Source organism: Diadema setosum, chromosome 18 (genome assembly GCF_964275005.1).
Source record: "Diadema setosum chromosome 18, eeDiaSeto1, whole genome shotgun sequence".
Lineage (NCBI taxonomy): Eukaryota > Metazoa > Echinodermata > Echinoidea > Diadematoida > Diadematidae > Diadema > Diadema setosum.
The window spans coordinates 23,225,125-23,246,109 of record NC_092702.1 but is presented as its reverse complement, the minus strand read 5'-3'; the positions used below and the strand labels follow the sequence as shown (position 1 = coordinate 23,246,109).

General features: G+C 39.9%; 1 protein-coding gene across 1 annotated transcript; it reads left to right on the top strand.

Annotated features, from left to right (window-relative positions):
- Positions 1 to 246: 246 nt before the first annotated feature.
- LOC140241342 (putative pre-mRNA-splicing factor ATP-dependent RNA helicase PRP1) lies at positions 247 to 17,256 on the top strand. Its single transcript, XM_072321075.1, has 12 exons — positions 247 to 382; positions 3,769 to 4,084; positions 4,852 to 5,051; positions 5,301 to 5,502; positions 6,071 to 6,247; positions 6,572 to 6,826; positions 7,457 to 7,715; positions 8,164 to 8,355; positions 10,658 to 10,780; positions 12,891 to 13,081; positions 13,642 to 13,811; positions 14,480 to 17,256. Exons 1-12 carry the CDS (start codon positions 315 to 317, stop codon positions 14,589 to 14,591), a joined length of 2,265 nt encoding a protein of 754 aa, XP_072177176.1. The 5' UTR covers positions 247 to 314; the 3' UTR covers positions 14,592 to 17,256.
- Positions 17,257 to 20,985: the final 3,729 nt, after the last annotated feature.

The window sequence follows — 20,985 nt, the reverse complement described above, 5'->3', positions numbered from 1 at the left end:
TGAGATGGGGTCAAAGAGATGGATTTATTATCTCCTTGGATTGGGTATTGAAACGTGCGTACGCGTACGTACGGAGGTCGCACGTTGTTAGCTAGCCCAGCATACTAGCAGGTAGGATAGGAACCGTCCACCGCGCGCATCGCATCATCCACACAATTTAGCTCGCTCCACACATCTCTTATCATATGTCCGAGATAGAGAGAATCACATGTTGTTCGCATACGTATACATACCGCGTACCGGTACACAACTCCGGTATAAAGATTCTCTGCACGCAATATCACCTCGGAAATTCTTTTCAGTTGAGCGAAATTATGTCCAAACGACGTCTAGACATAGATGATTCTTACAGTCGGAGGAAGGGAGGCGATGGAGAATACAGGTGAGTCAATGCAAATTTGTTGAAAAATAGAGATTCTAGTAGAATCTAAAGTAAAGTCAGCATAAAATCGTCCATGACCATGCCGATGCTGCATGTACATTAGCCCGACCAGACGCTGTACAGCGGCGACTGGGCTGTGTATAGTTACATGTACATGTACGTCCAACATTGATTATAGAGTGTACACCTGTGTAAGGCTGTAGTACCATCCCCTACACTATACCTGCACATGTACCGTGGCCAGTACTTATTTAAATGACTTGATTCGACAACACATGATTTTACTTAGTCTCATGTAGTGACTGTGCAGATGCTTTAAAAATTCACAACTTTTGAACGAATTTTCCCCAAACTTTCACTGATGTGCTCTACTGATATTGTTGCCTTCACTCAATCCACATGTGAAGGTGGACTTGTCCTTTAAATAGAAGTTTACATTTTAACAATTATACTAGTGTTGGAAAATCAGTGCTTGAAATGCTGCTCTACACACAAGCAGTTGCTACGGTTCAATTCAGCATTATCAGGGTCGATCATTTGATATGAATGTAGCGATCACAGGAGCTTTTTCTAAGGTGTCTTTGAAAAGCTAAAATTTGTTTTTCCCTTTTCCTCAGCCACGTCTTGCAGTAGTGGGTGTTTGCAAAGCGGGTGAGCGCATGTGTATACATGCATCCCCTTGTATTTTTCTCCTTATCTGTCTTTCCTTCTTTCCTTTTCTTTCACTTTAAAGGGTGTGTACAGTTCTGGTTGAGGTGAGGATTTAGCTTTTAACGTTTTGTGAGATATTCAGAAACCACTCTATGAGATGTCAAAGAGCATGCAGTAGTTCTAAGGGGTATCAAAAGTTTATTCGATGGAAATCGGTTTTGAAATGGCTGAGATATCCAAAAACAAGGTGAAACAAAGAGATCCTAATAAAGTTGTGGCATGTTGCCTTATATTATTAGCACTTTTGGGGATATCTCAGCCGTTTGAAAACCAATTTTCATCAAATAAACGTTGAATCCTTCTTAAAATTACATGCTCTTTCATATTTCATAAGAGGCTTTTCATTATTTCACTTAGGACTGTTCAAAACATGAATCCCTACCTCAGCCAGTACTGTACAGTCCCTTTAAGGTATTCCTCGCTTTCCCTTTCTTTCCTACTAAATATAAATCATTTCTTTGTTGTGGGTTTCCCCTTGTCTAAATTTTCTAAATTTCCTGTTCAATCTCATTTTCTGCCTATCACTCTCTTCTTTTTTTCCTCCTGGTTATCTTTCCCTCATTCTGCCTTTCCTTTCTTTCCTCTCCAATATCTTTTTCTTAATGTTTCCTTCTGATGTATCTTTTTCTTTACTTCCTTTTCAACTTTTATAACTTTTTCTTTCCTTCTTATTCATCACCCCTTCTTTCATCCATTCTATTTTTTGTTTGTTTCCAATCTTCTGTTTTGTTTTCCTCTTTTCTTTTCAAACATCCCATCCCTCCCTTTCTTTCCTTTATGATGTAAGTTTCTCATCTTTCTTTCCACTATCTTTTTTATTTTCAGTCTGTTTTTTATTTTGTAAAACTTTTGTTTTATTTTTCCAGGTTTGCCTAAACTTTTAGTATGTTTTCAGTCATTTCCTTCTCCCCTTTTCCCATCCTTTCTCTTTAGATCTGTATTCTTTTAGCATTGTCTTATAATCACATTTTTCAGTCTTATATCATTCAAACCCACACCCTTACACACACACACACAGACACACAACACAAACAACCCCAAAAGGCAATCGCTACCGCAACACTCTGTACACGTTGAGGAAAGGCGGAAAAACAAGTATGTTTTTAAAGATGCCATATACATTGTAGAACTTGCTGTGATCACTATGAAATTACTACAACTGTACATTCAGATCAATCGCTGCGCTTGCTGCCGTGCAGTAAATGTGTTTTGTGTACCATGCTACGCTGTCTGCTCCTGTGCAATGCAGTTATTGCAGAGCAATCTAAGTGCTCTGCGATCGTTATTATCAGAGGTGTAAAAGTGTCAAATGGCAAATATTCCAATTGTACTGGACTTGGGTCTCACTCAGATGTAAATATTCTTAGTTATTGAATAATATGAGTGAGTTTGTGCATGTTTGGAGATCATTTGACAAAGTGCTACGAAAGTACACTAGTGCCTACAAGATTTACTTCACTCAAATTATTACACTGGAACAGTTGGTCTAGATGGTCAGTGGGCCAGATCAAAGTTTGTGAGTGGTTACACTGGACATGCTAGTGGTTTGCTGTCTCAAGATCGTATACGCGATCTGTATCTGCTGTATCTCGTTGTCGAGGATATGTTCTGTATAGACTACAATGTACATCCACCTGGCTTCGCAGAATCCTCTCCTGTCTACCTAGGAGAGCTATAAAAGTCAGAAAATGATTTAAAAACTCCTCTTTCCATATCTTGATTTCAATGCCATAACAATCCAGGGGCCCGTTGCATAAAAGTTACAATTATGGTAACTTTACCATCCAATGGTAACTACATTGTACCATGGTAACAATACTCAACAACCAATCAAAACCAAGAATTCCATGGAAGTTACCATTGGATGGCAAAGTTACCATAATTGTAACTTTTATGCAACGGGCCACAGGTATGTGAAGTCAGTGCACATTTATGACCTCAAACTCACACTTCTTGATAGTTATGCATTCTGCATCAACAGTCAAGTACATGTATTTCAGTATGTTTTAGCTTCAAGACTATTACATGTAATTGTGACTCTACTTTGGTTTTTTTTTAAAAGAAGATTTTTATACAATCATTGTCATAAACATTGCTGGATACATACATCGTACAGTAGATGTGCATTTTCTAGTACTACTCTCATGCTACTTGTTAGAATCTTTGTACTAAGTTTAGAACTACAAACATGTGCATGTCCAGATTGAATTGACCTTTGTTAGTTGTCAAGGTTTGGCAGTCTGTGATGTTCTTGAACATGTGGATGAATACAAAAGTTTCATTCGTTTTCTCATCTCTTTTTTCTTTATTCCTTTGAAGCATCATTAAATTAGATTACATTGTATTTCTACCATGATGGTTCTCCATCAGAGTGCTAAAAGGCAAAAGGAAGAAATTTCCAAAGGATCTTTAGTGACTTTCCACATAGCAGTAAAAGAGTGTGTCTTTCTGTCTTTATCTCAACTCATGTATTATACTATTCTGAACTATGACTCGCTGGATCATGATTTCAAGGTTATACCACTCCAAAGTTTTAATATGTAACTGAATGGCTTCAGGCAGGATGTGTACATTAAAGCCCATCACAAACATGAGCTATTTGTTTGTAGCTCTACATGTAAGTCATTATGTTTCATACTTTATGAACATTTTATGAAATTGTTTGGTTCATGTAGAGACAGAGAGCGAACAAGAGACCGAGAGGATGACAAGGATAGAGGAGATGGCCGGCGGGAACGGGACAGGGACAGGGAACGGACACGATGGGAGTCTGCAGGGGTGACAAGTGCTCCTCTCTCTGTCCCTCCACCTACAACTCCAATGGCCATCAACCCCCTCACTCTCACCCCCTACTCTGCCAGATACCACCAGATTCTGGCAAAGAGGAAAAACCTTCCAGTGTGGGAGTACAAGGAGAAGTTTATGCAGGTTATGGATAAGAACAAGATTATTGTGCTTGTTGGAGAAACAGGGTCTGGTAAAACAACACAAGTGAGTTGGCATGGTTTTAGTTCCATTGGATGTTTGTGGTCTTTAGAACAACAACAGTGAATTTTTGACAAATTTCCTCATTTTCATGTTGCACTACACATTTGTGTATGTGATTTCCTATCCATGTGAGCACAGATAAGGTCTGTTGATTTGATATTTGGTTTCCCTGAATTCAACAAAGTTTGACATGTTGTTTGTTTGTGGAAGTACCAGGGTAATATCTTTACAAGTGTTCCATTATAGCAACAGTACACATGAAACACTCTTTTTGACATTATGGAATAGAACTACAGAGATATAGCATTGTTTATGAATTAAAGGAAGTTTATATTTTGGAATCAAGTTCTCATTTTAGACTAGTTGACTAAAATCACAACTTTTTTTTATTACTGTGAATTGTTCAAAAATGTCTGTACTCCTACCTTGTTCAACTTTATGCCTTTGCATGTGCTTATGAATGACAGGATGAAAGTACTAGGTTAAAATCCATCTGAGTCTTCAATTCAATCCATCACAGGGAATAATTTTCCTAGTATCCCATCGCAATTTCGCATGCATTTTTTGTACCACTGCTACACAAACTATCTTTTGTGTTGCACTTTCTTTCCATAGAAGTGCACAGGATACCATTCAAAATAATATTTAATGGTTAAAATTTCTACCAGGTAATCAAATCCAAGTTAAAAAATTACTACCTGCATTAGACATGAATTCATTGATTATTTGCATGCATTCTTTCCTCTGTCATTTAACTTGCTTGTGGACAGATTCCCCAGTGGTGCATAGAGTTTGTGAGACAGAAGTTCCCCCTGCAGAGCGGAAAAGGTGTGGCTTGCACTCAACCAAGGAGGGTGGCAGCCATGAGTGTCGCCCAGCGTGTCGCTGATGAAATGGATGTTGTTCTTGGCCAGGAGGTTGGCTACAGCATCCGATTTGAGGACTGCACGTCACAGAAGACCATCATGAAGTAAGTTGTGCTATCAATTGTAAAGATTCTTTCCCCTCTGTTTATGCTTCCTCCTCTTTTTATGCTTCCTCCTGAAGTGTTGCTGGAGGCATTGTGTTTTTGGGTTGTTTTGTTTTGTTCTGCTTGTTTTGGTAGAGGCAGCAGCAGAAGTGATGCTGCATATGTTTAGAAATACACCATGCAGCAGAAGTGTAAAAATATGTTTTTCCCTCCACCCTTTACCATGTCAAATCATCGTTCTCGTTAAAGGTACATGACAGATGGTATGCTGCTCCGTGAGGGTATGACCGACCCCCTCCTGGAACGCTACGGTGTCATCCTCCTTGACGAAGCCCATGAGCGCACGCTGGCCACAGACATCCTGATGGGTCTGCTGAAGGAGGTGGAGAAGCAGCGCTCGGACCTCAAGCTGGTCATCATGAGTGCTACGCTGGATGCTGGCAAGTTTCAAGTAAGTATGACAAAGAAAATGATGTTTCAGTCAAAGCTGGTCCTAGCCATTCGTGTAACTAAAATTGGTATATAGGCTGACCTAGACGTCAACTGCTTGTAATGATCATTGGTGTAGTCAGGGTAGGCGATGTGTTGCCCAACCCCAGTTTGCACATTCGGTCTGTGTACGGACACCATTGCTCCCTATTTCTGTACATTTCAGTCAGTTTTAAAACAAATGAATATGATGTAAATGGTAAGATATGTCCGGACGTAACAGATTTATAGGGGATAGGGTTGCATAGTGTATGAAGGTGTATACAGCAAATTTAGGATGATGACAACAGACGCGAAATGATGATGAAGTGATGAAAGCTCTCAAGACATATGTTGGTCACAAAGCCTGATGTATTAAATCACCACAGACCAGGTATTCATGGAGGCCATTTTGTTGTTCTTGTTTTATAGCTGTTTTTACCAGATTTCACTATTTTTGTAACTTCTTTATATGCAAGTATGACTGGTTGACTTTATTTTATGTCAGTGTTTTATACCATAGTTTGCTAACTTCTCTGCCTCTTTTGTAGCATTACTTTGATGATGCTCCGTTAATGACAGTACCTGGACGTACTCACCCCGTGGAGATATTCTACACGCCAGAGCCTGAGCGGGACTACCTAGAGGCAGCCATACGCACTGTGGTCCAGATTCACATGTGTGAGGAGGTAGAGGGTGACATTCTCCTCTTCCTTACGGGCCAAGAGGTGAGAGCTCAAATTCTAAAATCTTGATAACATTTGAAAGTCTGCATGGGAATGAATTCTCCATACACCAGCAAATATCATTGACTATTAATGTAGGCTTTGCTGGTTCATTAATCCTATGTCAAAATATCATGAATAAGAAATAACAGGTTGTGTATATAGTAGTGACCTGAGAATGACATACCCATTTCTGTCCTGTCTAATTTGGCAGGGTGTTTGTAGTGTTCCCTCGGGTGGTTCATATTATTATTGACTACAGAGAATTGTAATGTGGATATGTTGAGAAAATTGACATTCTACCAAAACTGTGATTTAATCATCCAGGAAATTGAAGAGGCGTGTAAGCGCATCAAGCGGGAGATTGACAATCTGGGGCCAGAGGTTGGGGACCTGAAGACCATTCCACTCTACTCCACCCTGCCCCCAGCGATGCAGCAGCGGATCTTCGAACCTGCCCCGCCTACCAAGGCCAACGGGGCCATAGGTCGCAAGGTGGTGGTCTCCACCAACATTGCAGAGACTTCGCTGACCATTGATGGTGTCGTCTTTGTGATAGACCCTGGATTTGCCAAGCAGAAGGTGAATGCTCCATTCCTCACCATTTCTCTCTTCCTAAAGTGAAGAAGAAAAAAAGAAAAATAGCTGTATTTTGAAAAATTTGAAATGCTGTTTGAAATTTCAAATGAGCCTGATGATTTTTGTCTGAACTGTTAGAAGATGTGTCATGGCCACGTATCATGCAATGTGAAACATGGTAAACAATTTGTATTATACCCAAGATGTTTTTCTCATGTCTGTGAAAGTGGGTGCCCCATGGTAAATGAAGTAATCTTGGAAGCACTCTCATCTTGCCCTTTATTCTTTAACATCCTGGAGTGACCATTTGTACTCATATCCCAGCGATGCACCTAAGCCTGTGTACAATAAATCAGCTAGTGCAATTGGTTGTCATAAGTGGCTTATATCAGAGTCTGTAGTGGGGGAAAATTAGAGATGACTATTCTAGACAAGTAGTCACTGTAGGTAGTTGGATGGAGATGACTGCAGACTTAATGTTACAATGAAAGTGTGGCCTCCATAGCATGCTCAGGGATACCCTCTGAAATATTTGCTTGCAAAAGGAGGCAATAGTTCCTCAAACTGACATGAAACTTGCAAGGTGACAACAATGATTTTTTTTTATCGTTTGTGACCTTTGACCTCCACCAGGTGTACAACCCCCGCATCCGTGTGGAGTCCCTGTTGGTCTCCCCCATCAGCAAGGCCAGCGCCCAGCAGCGGGCAGGGCGTGCCGGCAGGACCCGGCCAGGCAAGTGCTTCCGCCTCTACACGGAGAAGGCCTACGACAGCGAGATGCAGCCCAACACCTACCCGGAGATCCTGCGCTCCAACCTCGGCACTGTGGTGCTGCAGCTCAAGAAGCTGGGCATTGACGATCTTGTGCATTTTGATTTCATGGACCCACCAGGTATTTTTTTGTGTGTGTGTGTGTGTTTGTGTGTGTGCATTATTTGCAGAGGAATTCAATTTTCTTCGTCCAAGGCAATTCATTCCATTACCATGACAACTGTTAGAGTTCATGGGATGCCCCATTTCAATAGATATCCAATGGCTGTTGGTATTGGCCTGATAAATTTGGCATGGGAGCATCTGCAACATCTGAAAGAAAGTCCCAGAATCAATTCTTCAAATTTGCAAACTTGCTTGAAAAGTTTTCTTTTTTGTTTTGTTTTGTTTTTTAAAAATCAAAAAGGGCATTCAGCTTCCAAATAGAAACCCAGTTAGCTTTCGTTGAATTATTACTTTTGTAGCTGCTGCCAAAGTCTTGGTAACTTTGTGTGCCTACGGTAGGCAAACCTCTTGTCTTGACGTTAGAACCAACCTTGCATGTAATTTCTTGCACCACGCTCGAGTAGCTCCCGAGACACTGATGAGGGCACTTGAGCTGCTGAACTACCTAGGAGCTCTGGACGACAACGGTGACCTGACGCGACTCGGCTCCATGATGGCGGAGTTTCCCCTGGACCCCCAGCTGGCGAAGATGGTGATCGCCAGCACAGACTACAACTGCTCCAACGAGGTCCTCTCAATCACCGCCATGCTTTCAGGTAATGCATCAAGAGTCGGAGCTCCTGCATATCTTCAATGGCACTCATTCTATATTATGTACTCTCCTGTGCACATTTCTCTTCTCCTGCCATGTTGCAATTAAAAGTCAGTTTGATTCTTTGTTATCTGCATGCTTACTGCAGCGTAAGACATTCCCCCTCTACCTTTGTTTTGCTTGGATCCATACTTTATCAATTTGATTATTGTATGAGTGCATAGGAAGTTTTACCTTCAGACAGTCACTAGGTCATCAGCAATCTACAGAACATTCCAGATGTATGTAATGACCTGTGTTGTGATGGAAGCGTGAAGTCACTGGCACTTTTAGCGAACATTTAACTGTAAAAGGAACAAACTACAAACAGTGTTCTAATTGTTCCCCCTCCAAAAACAAACAAACAAACAAACAAACAAACAAACAAACAAACAAAAGCCAGAAATATGAGTAATGTAATGCTGCCCCTTCTTTATTAAAAAAAAAAAATGCCCAAAGATTATGTATGTATACCCCATTTTTATGCCTCCACAAACGAAGTGGCCGGAGGCATTATGTTTTCGGGTCGTCCGTCCGTACGTACATCCGTCCCGTTTTGTTGTTGTCAATATCTCAAGAACCGTGTGGTGGTTTTACATCAAACTTGGTATGAGGGTATATCCTGGGGGGATAATACTTTGTTTGGATTTTAGGGTCACGGGGTTAAAGGTCACAGGTTATTTTGTGAAAAAAAAGGTTGAAATTTCATGTTTTTCTCCATATCTCGCAAATGGTTCAAGGTATCTTCATGGAATTTAGTATATATGCATGTACCGATGGGCAGTGATTATCTAGGAAAGTTGGGGGTCATGGGTCAAAGGTCAGGGGGTCAAAGGTCAAGGTCAACTCCTCAAAATATCACTACTTTCCTTATATTTATGCAATGCCTGAAGAATTTTTTTAAAACTTGATGTATGCATGTATTACCCAATATATATTCTGTGGGAAGTTTCTTGCCAAAAGGTCAAAGGTCAAAAGGTCAAGTGAAAGTGCTAAATTGCACTTTTTCCTCCATATCTCGAAAGTAACTCAAGGTATCATCATGAAACTTACGTATTTATGCATGTTCTACCTAACAGTGATTCTCTTTGGAACTGTGAGGTCAAAGGTCAAAGGTCAAAGGCCAGGTTTAGATAATACTATTTTACCATTTGATACAGAAGTTATACTTTTTCTCAATACCTTGAAAATTACTCAATACATAAACTTATAAAAGGGTCAAAAGTCAAGTAAAAATCATCAGTTCCCCCAAATACCTGCACTCTGACGTTTTAATCATTCATCCAATTGAACCTAGTTCTAGGAAAGTGAACATTCAGCACATTTGTGGCAAACCTGTCATTTTAATATTTTGCCGTGTGAAACTGTCATCACACATTGTCAAGACATTGTACTATAGACCTATTAGGAGAACCATGCATTATGGCGGAGGCATACCAGTCGCCGTAGCGACATTTCTAGTTTGACATTGCAACAGTTCATTAGTTTCCCTTGTGTGTCCAGCTGTGCTTGGTCCCCTCAGTGTGGTTTTCTTGATTTCTGTGTGGCCTTAATACCTGCTCTGTGTTGTCTTCCCCCAGTTCTGTTGTTAACGATATTCTGCATATTGCCCCATCACTCTTCATGAGATCGCTTAACTCAACTTGCTTCTACTAATTAAAGTTGACTTGTTTGTGCTTTATACAGATTTATTTTGAAATATTAATTTTTTGACTGCAAATTGTGTTACTCTCTTATTTTGTACCTTGAGATATTTCCTTCTCCCAATTTTTAAACATATGAAGGTTGTTATTTCTTCCTTCTTTTTTTTTTTTTAAGTTTTATTGTTTTGGAGGTTAAACTGTTTGCTATGCCAAAATACACTTGTCATAGCCAGAACACACTGAATTAAAGTGCTCATGCATTAGCTAGGAAAATAGATGAAATAAACATTAGCAACTTTGGAACTCAGATTTGGTACAGTGTGATGTTTTATGTTGTAGTACTACTATATGTGAATGATTGGGTGACTGTGTATCCAACCAGCTCACGACATCCCGCCAGCTCATGTGTGAAAAATAAGTTTAGGCAGAATGCAAGCATTGACTCTCTCTTCTTAGCCACTGTATCTCATCATCCCGATAGGTAGAGTTTGGTTTGGTGGTAGTGTCCAAGCCCTCTGTGAGGAGCTCTATTAGGGGTTGATGTCTTAGGACCATCGGAGCATGCAGTGGTCTAAACCCTGAGGGGAACTGGGTGGCGGCCCCCCCGATTTTAATTTTGTTTAGTCCCACAGTGTTTCCTGCGACCCAATGAGGCCAAGAAACTCGCCGACGAGGCCAAGATGCGGTTTGCCCACATAGACGGAGACCACCTCACGCTGCTCAATGTCTACCATGCCTTCAAACAGAGTAAGTGCAATACTGTAAAACGAGGAATGTTCGTGTGCATTTTTGTCGAGCCCACCGGAGGTGAGGGGAGACTAATGCCCCAGTCACATAGACATCCCGGATCACCCCGGACCACCCCGGATCTGATCCGGGGAGAGATCCCTGTTGACGCCGGGAGGCCAACACGGCAACTTTTGGTGGTCAAAAACATCCGGCGTCATCCGGGGATTGCCGTGTTGGCAGAGCAATCCGGGGTGGTCCGTGTGGCTGCCGTGTAGCTGCCGTGTTGATCCGTGTAGATGCCGTGTTTGTCCGTGTAGACGCCACGCTCTTCCGGCCATATCTGTGTAGCTGCCGTGTTGATACCGTGTGTACAATCATACCAAAATCCTGGATCTCCCCGAAATCTCCCCGGACGTCCCCGGATCTCCCCGGATCACCATGTAGATCCTTGAACATCCGTGTTTATATGTGACTGGGGCATGAGGGATCGCCTGCGGCGTCTGTCCGTAACGCTACAAAAACTTCAATAATTCCTTACTCTGGGCTTCAATTGCAATCAAACTTCGAGGGAAGAGGAGTCATTCAAAGTTTCACATTTTACCATATATGAAGGTCACCTCAAGGTCAAAGCTCACAGGCAGGGGTCAATGAACTTTAGGGCCCAATGTTAAGTTTTTATGGCACGTTTCTATTATGGGTCATAACTTTTGATCCATAACTCCATTTGTGACCAAATTTGGATGATAGATGTCCCTTGGGGAGTGGATGGTCACCACAAGGTCAATGGTCACAAGCAGGGGTCAACAAACTTTTAGAGCCCAATGTTAAGTTTTTATTGCGCGTTTCTATTATGGGTCATAGCTTCTGATCCATAGGTCCATTTGTGACTAAACTTGGATGGTAGATGTCCCTTGGGGAGTGGATGATCACCACAAGGTCAAAGGTCACAAGCAGGGGTCATCAAACTTTTAGAGCCCAATGTTAAGTTTTTATGGCTCGTTTCTATTATGGGTCATAACTTTTGATTCATAGGTCCGTTTGTGACTAAACTTGGATGGTAGATTTCCCTTGGGGAGTGGATGATCACCACTAGGTCAAAGGTCACAAGCAGGGGTCAACGATCTTTTAGAGCCCAATGTTAAGTTTTTATGGCGCGTTTCTATTATGGGTCATAACTTTTGATCCATAGGTCCGTTTGTGACCAGACTTGGATGGTAGATGTCCCTTGGGGAGTGGATGATCACCACAAGGTCAAAGGTCACAGGCAGGGGTCAACGAACTTTAAGGGCCCAATGTTAAGTTTTTATGGCACGTTTCTTTTTTGCCATAAATTTTAACCCTTTTATATCTCTTTTTATCTGTTATATCTCTTTTTTTTATTCGCATACAATTTCTTGTACACGAATGGGCGAGACACATTATGGCACTTGCCTTGTAATTTCGCAAATTTCGCAAGAGCTAAGGTTCATGAAATTGAAATGCACGTGAAAGTTCTTGTCTACACTATATGCATTGAATGGTAGAAGGAACATGAAAATTTTATTCTGCAAAAATATCATGTTTTACAGTGATCACCTCCTTTTTCACTCAACTTGCAATGATACAGTGATCAACAAAATTCATAGTCAAAGATTGCCAGTGGTGTTACTGGGATAAGAAAGAAAAAAACAACTTATGCAAGGACACCACCAATTAAAACAGAAGAAATAGCCAAAAAAGAAACCCCTCTGCTATGATAATTATGTCTTTATTTGTCTTTCAAATTTCTCCACACAGTGCAATGTTCCTGCATTGCCTGTCTTGTTCTTTGCAATTTTATCCACATTTGTTATTTATGTTCCTATATGTGATTCTCAAATTGTATATCAGTGGTCATATTTCTCCTGCTTGTATCTACTTAGTGTAATTATTAGTTATCATAGTCAGTCATAGCAGAAGTACTATTACTACTGATGATAGTGATTATTGTTTTAGTAATGATAATGATGGTGATGATAGAGATGATGGCTATGATGAATATAACTGTTATCACTACCACACCTACTATTACCTCTGTCATTCTGTGTTATGTGTTTATTTGTCACTTCATCTTGTCACATTCTTGTCAAAACTCCCTACCCTCGCACAGACAACGAGGATCCACAGTGGTGCTACGACAACTTCATCCAGTACCGGTCCCTCAAGTCAGCTGACAGCGTCCGGCAGCAGTTGGTCCGGATCATGGACAGATTTGCTCTACGCAGGACCAGCACGGATTTCAATAGCAAGGACTACTACTTGAATATTCGCAAGGCGCTAGTCAATGGATTCTTTATGCAGGTTGGTTTGTTGAAAAATTGCTTGCATTATCCCAGGCATCAAGCCATGTATACAGTCTGGAAAACAAGCAAACTCTTGTGCCTACAAATCATTTGAATGCTACAATTCCATAAAGCTTGGAGATTTTGAACAAGACATTGAGAAAAAGCTTACAAGTTCATAAAAATTATGAGGAATACTGATCTTGTCAGTTGAAAAGACTTTATATGAAAGTGCTACATAATCATTGTATTGTTCTCCCTTCCACTTACAGAGCATACAACTCTCATAATGCTTATCCCATGCTGTAAAAGTGGAAATTTTTGAGCATTTTGGGCAACATGAAACTAGAGTGAAAATAAAAGTGTGTGAATATTTCTGCAAGTAATATGTAATAATAACTTAAATCTTTGATTGCGTGGAATTAAAAACATGCGAAATTCATTTTACCTGACTGAGCGCAAAGTTTGGCTCACATGAAAATTTCCACTTTTACACTAACTGTGAATCTTATTCAAGGGAATATTTATATTCATGATATCGTGACTATGACAGTGTCCACTTTCTCCTGCCCCGTGAAGGTCGCCCATCTGGAGAGGACAGGTCACTACTTGACGGTCAAGGACAACCAGGTGGTGCAGCTCCACCCGTCCACCTGCCTGGACCACAAACCGGAATGGGTTCTCTACAACGAGTTCGTCTTGACCACCAAGAACTACGTCCGCACAGTGACCGACATCAAAGCGGATTGGTGAGTGTCAAAGCTTTACCTTGAAGCTAGGGGAATAGCCCAGTGGATACTCATAGGAGCATAGAAAGATATAGATATTGTAACATTTGAATCTACTCTTGGAACATGCTTGCTTTGTGCAAAAATTGGACGCAGTATATCTGTCACAGTAAGTGGATATATTCTTGTACTCCGTTTGTACTGTGAGCTGGTTTCAGAGCCTTCTCAAGGAGGTTCGAAAGCTAGCTCTGAAAAAAGCGGTCTCTTGTCTGTTGTCTGGTCTGTCTCTTTTCTGGTTATACATGCAAATAATGTTGTTGGGCTACATGACTAGGTTTAATCCCCGTCACGGAGGGACTAGTTTGTAAGGACTTTAGAAATATACTGATTTCTTAGTATTTGTTTTCTTTAGGCACATCCCTTGCATTACAAATTGTTGTATGCTAAATTCCTCTCTGGAAAGGCCTTGCCTAATCAATTGCACATGAGAATCAGTCAGCTATCTTTTTTTTTCATATCAGAAGTGTCGTCAAATGATGAGATGCTTTTAAATATTGATTATTTTATAGTTTGTTTTAGTCTAGTGTATTTGAAGTGTAATGCATTTGTGTCTGAAAATACAAGTTTTTTTGGCTCTGTTCCCACGTTCTAATATGCAAATGTTCTTCCCACTTTCCTCCTCCTTCCAGGCTGATGCGTCTAGCTCCTCAATACTACGACATGGCCAACTTCCCCCAGTGCGAAGCCAAGAGGATCCTGGAGAGGATAGCTATGAAACTACAAGGATGGGACAAGCAGTGATGTCACCTGACAGGCAGTTATGTCACCTGACACTTGGGTGTGACTGCTCAAGAAGTCACACGCCCAACCAATGGATAGCTAAGCTTCATGTACATGGCTGAGAACTTAACTCGGGTAAACCCGTGCCATAGAATGTGCTGTGACATGGAATGACTGTCTTGAAGACTTAGGGGGTGGGGCAAGTGGAAGCAGAAGTTACATAATGGGTCATGATTACATGACCACTTGTGCTATTACTGCAAGTGGGATGTTAAAGTTTGCAACTTCAACACTTGGTTTCTTTGTACGTAAAAAGAAGATGTGGTGCTATTTGACTGCAATGGCATCATGGTATGTCCACTTCTGAAGACTGGTGAGCAAACACACGTTTCCCCCCTCTGCCGACACTTTACTGAAGAGCACGTCCCAACTCTCTCTGCAGGGGAATTTAGGTCAATTGGAAAGTTGGTTTGACAGAACTGATTGAAATAAAAGGAAGAGATCAGTGTTAGTTTAGCAGCAAATTTGAGTGAAATTACACCAATTTGATTGCCAGTTATTTATCTGGAAACAAGAGAAAGTTAACAGATATCTCAGTCATGCTCATGTGTAACAGAAGGACCAAACTACTTTGCCCTTGAATGCGTGTTCTGACACAAATTTCCTTGGTCTCAAAAGACGCATGATAATTATAGGCGTGAAAGATGGCAATGGGATGCCATGTTGAAAGAATCAGCATGTGTGCAAAGTGTCACATATTCCTAGATTATAGCTTGCTCTGCTGAAATTTTCACTGTTCTCTTGCCGTTTTCTCTGATTGTGAAGAGCACTTATTGTTCTTTAAACTACATTCTCCCTAAAGCACACATCACCAATTCTTGAAGTCTGCATCTTGTAGAAGAATTTGACTATTAATGTGAAGTGTAATGGTCAAGCCCTATTTATTATCATCAGAAAAAGGTACTTTGCACATTGGTAACGAACATGTTGCTATTTAAAACAAGTGTCTCTGCCAGACACACACAGTGCAGCGAAGTATAAGGAGCAAGTTAAGTGATAACTGGATGACTTTCTTGTATCTGAACTATGTCATTTTTTTTTTTTAAAGGCCCAAATTTGTCAATTGGAAAATGATGAAAGGGAAATGACAGTTGTTTTCTTGTGTGTGAATAATATCAGCTACATTGGTCTTGTATGTGGGAAGAAAATTTGCATATGAAAGGGAGGGACAGACAAAGCTGACTTAGTCTGATTAACATCATGTAATTGATACATTATAGGAGCACTCAAAAAATGGACAAAGAGCTGGAGAGACTTTCAGTGGACTGAGATATTTTGAAAGCTAGCTCCATCTTGAGATTTTCATCGTGCATTGCTCCGTTTTGTTTGTTATCCTTACCCTGTCCCTGTTCACATTCCTGCTCTTGCAAGATCTGACTTTGGGACATGATGAATAGTTTGATATTTTCATGTGTGTATCCATTAGCCGATATATCCTTGAAGTTGGTGGTGTTGTTGAATTCAGCGGCTCCAAAGACACAACTTCAAACACCAATATATGCTGTAGGATACAATCATGGATTGCAATTTATGTTGAATTGATTGATTGAATTGTAATCTTTTGTCAGGCTTGTAGCGATTGACTTTTGTTCAGTATTTAGTTCAACAGACTTGGTGCAGCTCACCTGGATAATCACTCCATTGTGAGAAATCGTAGTCATAGGATGTGCAATGATTCTGCATTTTATCACAAGGGTCCAAGTGTACACCGATTCACAGAGAATGATTAAAGTCATGTGTTCTACATGTTCACTCAAAAGCAGAGTGTAGCATACAGGGATATTGCTATGCACAGTACGTAGTCTTTATAGGAATGCAGTAGTCTATGTCATGTGGATCAGATTTTGTATCACCTGGGATTCAAAAGTTAATATTAAGAATTTTTAGTTTTTTGTGTATTCTTTCCATGTGCAGGATTATGATTACTGACTTGTCTATGGTGTTCTCTCAGCCATAATCCTATTTGAATATTTGTTTTTTGAAGGCCAAGTTGAAATTGACTTTCATCTATTTGCTAATTTTAGATTCTTCAAGGCTAGTAGAGGCTGTGTATTACATCAGTTTTCACTGGATATTTGTGTAATATATTTTTCTGTGGTAGTGTTGGCCACCATCTTTACTTCTACACCACAAGACTTGATACTGGCAAGTTTCTGCTGAACATTAAATGTCCTATCACACTAAACATGCATTTACTTCCCGCAGGAACCTAACCAAAGACAACTTGGTCTTTTGTTACAAATATGAATTATCCATAAACCCCTGCTTTGGTGTACATTTGGTACCAAGTTACTATGATATCAATTTGTTCCCCCCCCCCCCCCCCCCCCCCCCGAATTAGCTTGGATCATTTAGTATAAGTGAAGGCCATAGTATGCATGCACAAAAAAGAGCATAGCTTCTTTCCAAGGAACTGTCAAAGGTGTAACAATATGTATATAACCAAGCTTGGGGATGAATTCCCCCCTTGAGAAGTCACTTTTGAAAGATTGGAAAAGTGAGTAAGCTGTATTCTGTTGTGTAGCTTTGCTTTATTACATGTAGTGTTGTACATTGTAATTTTTTGTCACTACTCTTGTCAGGCATTCACGATTGTGAAAAAAAATAATGAATAAATGACAGCAGTATAAAATTTGCCCTCCCTCTTGCTTTCTTTCTTTCTTTTCTAAATTGCAGATGGAACCCTGCATACGTATAGAAATATGTCATGGGAACCCCGATATATCAGGAATAAAAACAAAAGAATATGACAGTGTTGGGGCGACTAAACCTCTTATCTAAAAATGTCAAATTTTCAGGAGAGCGAAAGAACATGGCAGCCAAAGCATTATCACTAATGGGATCACCCTTCCTTTCCGACATGCTGAGGTGGCTTCACTTTGGGGGGTAAGACAACTAAGATTTGGACAGAACATCACTGAATTGATTTTCTGACAATTATTCCTCCCCCCCCCCAAAAAAAAAGTAACTTTCACACACACGCACATACACGCACACACACACACACACACAAATCACCATAATTTCAGATTAAAGTACAAGGTCGTGTCACCCCACCAACGATGTAAAGAATGGGACCTGCAAAATTACCTTGTTATATCAGTATCTCACTATATCTGACCTTGTTATAACAAGGCTCTATTGTCCCTTTTTTATGTTGTACCTTGAACGTTAAGTGTCGTTGCTAGCAATCTTAAATTTTGGGGCAAAATCATCATGCTCAAGGTCACTTTCCCTTTGATATTCTTACTGGTCCTATGATGTCAGGAAAAAACTAGAAATGTCGCTATGGCGACTGATGCCTCCGCCATAATGCATGATTCTCCCAATAGGCGTATAGTACAATGTCTTCACAATGTGTGATCCATGACAGTTTCACATAAATGGCAAAATATTGAAATGACAGGTTTATCAGAAATGTCTTGAACTGGGTTTGCTACAATTTTCTAAGAGTGCAGGTACACATATTTGGGGAATTTTGGGGAAGTTTATGCATAGAGTAATTTCCAAGGTACGAAGAAAGAGTGTGATGACGGTACAAAATAGATTTTTTTTTTTTTTTTTTTGGAGGGGGGGGGGCATTGAAACCTGGCCTTTGACCCTTAACCTTTGACCTTTGACCTTCTGGCTGGAAATTTCCCAGAGAATCTCCATTAGGTAATGCATGTATTAAGTTTTGAAGCTAATAATGCAAGCATTGCATATACTAGTATATGAGGGTTGATAGTAAAATGTTGAGGAGTTGACGTTGACCTTTGACCCCTGACTATTGACCCATGACCCCTAAATTCCCTAGATAATCCCTGCCAGACAGTACATGCATATGTACCAAGTTCCACGAAGATATATTGAACCATTTGCGAGAAAAGTAATATTGCAACATTTTCACCTAACCTTTGACCTTTTGACCTTTGACCTTATGGCATGAAACTCTCTGGAGAATCTTTACGCAGTAGTACATGTCCACACCAAGTTTCAAGAAAATACCTTCGGGCATTGCATAGATATGGGGGAAATTGCAACATTTGTAGCATTTGACCTTTGACCTCTTGCCAATGTCACTAAAATCTACTCAACTAATTGTCCCATCATACATCATCCTTGGACCAAGTTTGGTGAAAGCTGCTTCATCCAGTTTGAGTTATCACGTAAACAGATAAATTTTAGGATTTGACCTTGATCTTTGACCTTTGACCTCTGTCCGATTTCACTGAAAAACTAATCAAGTAATTGTCCCATCATACATCATCCTCCAACATAGTTTGGTGAAATTTGCTCCATCCAGTCTTGAGTTATCAGGTAAACGGATACAATTTCATGATTTGACCTTGACCTTTGACCTTTGGCCGATTTCACCCCAAATCAAATCAAATAATTACCCCATCATACTTCATACTTGGACCAAGTTTGGTAAAATTTCAGTAAATATTACTCAAGTTATCGCGTAAACGAAAGCGGACAGACGGACAACCCGAAAACATAATGCCTCCGGCACCACTTCGTGGCGGAGGCATAAAAAAGGTCTCAGAAGAATACATGTATCATTACACAGTACATGTACGATAGTTCCAAAGGTATGACAACACCAACCGCAGCACCTTACTTTAAACACACTCTGAAGTACAAAGTGTATCTCGCACAGCTACCTCCAGGTTGCTGATGTTTTATGGTCACTGGCATAATGTCAAATTGTATAAGCTGTTATTTTTGCATACGGATATTTTCGTGAATCGGAAAGCCACAGACATTTTCGTGAGATGTTTTCGTGATTTAACACCGAGGCTTCTCATAAGTGGACTATTAGTCTAGCATATGGCAAAATTTTTGCGTGTTGTTAAATTCGGGGTCCAGCAGTGATTCGTGAAATTCACAGAAATTAACAAGAAACCCTCATGAAAATAACAGCTTATTCAGTAGGTTTAAAGAGAACAGAAATACACTGTAGCTACAGCAGCACCTTACACTTCACACACACTGAAGTATTTGACTTGACTACCTCTGGGTTGCATAATATTGCATGATATATGATCACTGACACATTGGTAATGTACGTAGGCTTACTAAAAACCTGGGGATTTATTTTCAAACCAAAGTGATCATTCAGACTGAACTTCCTTCAGTTTTTTGGACATAGATTTTTCACTGCTGAATTTACATCGAGGTAATATGGGCATGCGAAGAGACATAACAAAGTAATACATGATGTACATACAGTGTATATTACCCACTTGAGAACACAATGAAATCTGGTGTAATTGCAAATATAATAAAGGAACCCCCCCCCCCAAAAAAAAAAAAAGACAACGACAAAGTCACATTTGTATCTGCGTGGAACACATTCACTAATAAGACCTGGGCCGTCTTTCATGAATAACTGTGTCTGAAATATAATGCAAGTATCAAATTGAAAATCAACTCGACTCTCTCAAAGTTTACTTTCATAAATAAGACGTAAACTACACAAAGATTAAGGAAGTTATACAATTTTATAGCTTTGACACAGTCAGATGAATATGAATACAGTCAGATTTGCATTAGACGAAGCAAATACTGTCATGACCTTGCAGGTTTTGCATTTACTTGTTAATCTTCATCAAATTTTCTCTTCTTTTGTTTTGTTTTGTTTTTTTTTCTGGAAATGCACAAATTCAGTATTACCTTCACATCCATGATTGTTCTGGAGTTGTAATGATCAAGTGATAATGACTTTGTGAAGGGCAGAAGCTCAAATTTGCTGAAAAAAAAAGAAGAAAGAATTTAATTTCATGTACACACCAATCAGTAGTGTGAAGCACGTAAATCTCACCTGATTTGCATACATGTATATGTGAAAAGAATGATATTGGTGTCTTGCAAACATATAACTTCAAGATTCCATGATTTCTCGGTTTTTGTTTGTTTGAATGAAAACTGCACTTTTTAAAAAACTTTGCTGTCCTTTAGTAATGCCAATTTCAGCACAGTTTGAAGGCTACCTTGAAGATGCCCAACCTCTCAACAAATTTTAATGAGAAGGTCGAGTTCAAGTAACCAGATTGCTATTTGCTCTCCTATACGGAAAACTTCCACACGAATCCATGAGTTGATTATTAAGAAAAGAAATGACAACTGTCCTCCACATGCTTCAATATAACAAAAACAAAAACAAACAAACAAATAAATAAACGAGTACAAACAACAAAAGTGTCTGGCAGCAGGATTGTCTTCAGTTCCCAGAACTATAATTTACAGAAAATGTTACCATTGAAACTGGCATACAGAGATCTCATGTGCATGATATAAATGAGGTTGTCCCAATAAGTTTCCACCGCCACACTATTTTAAGTTTGCAGTGTAAGTATTTTTCAGGTAATCC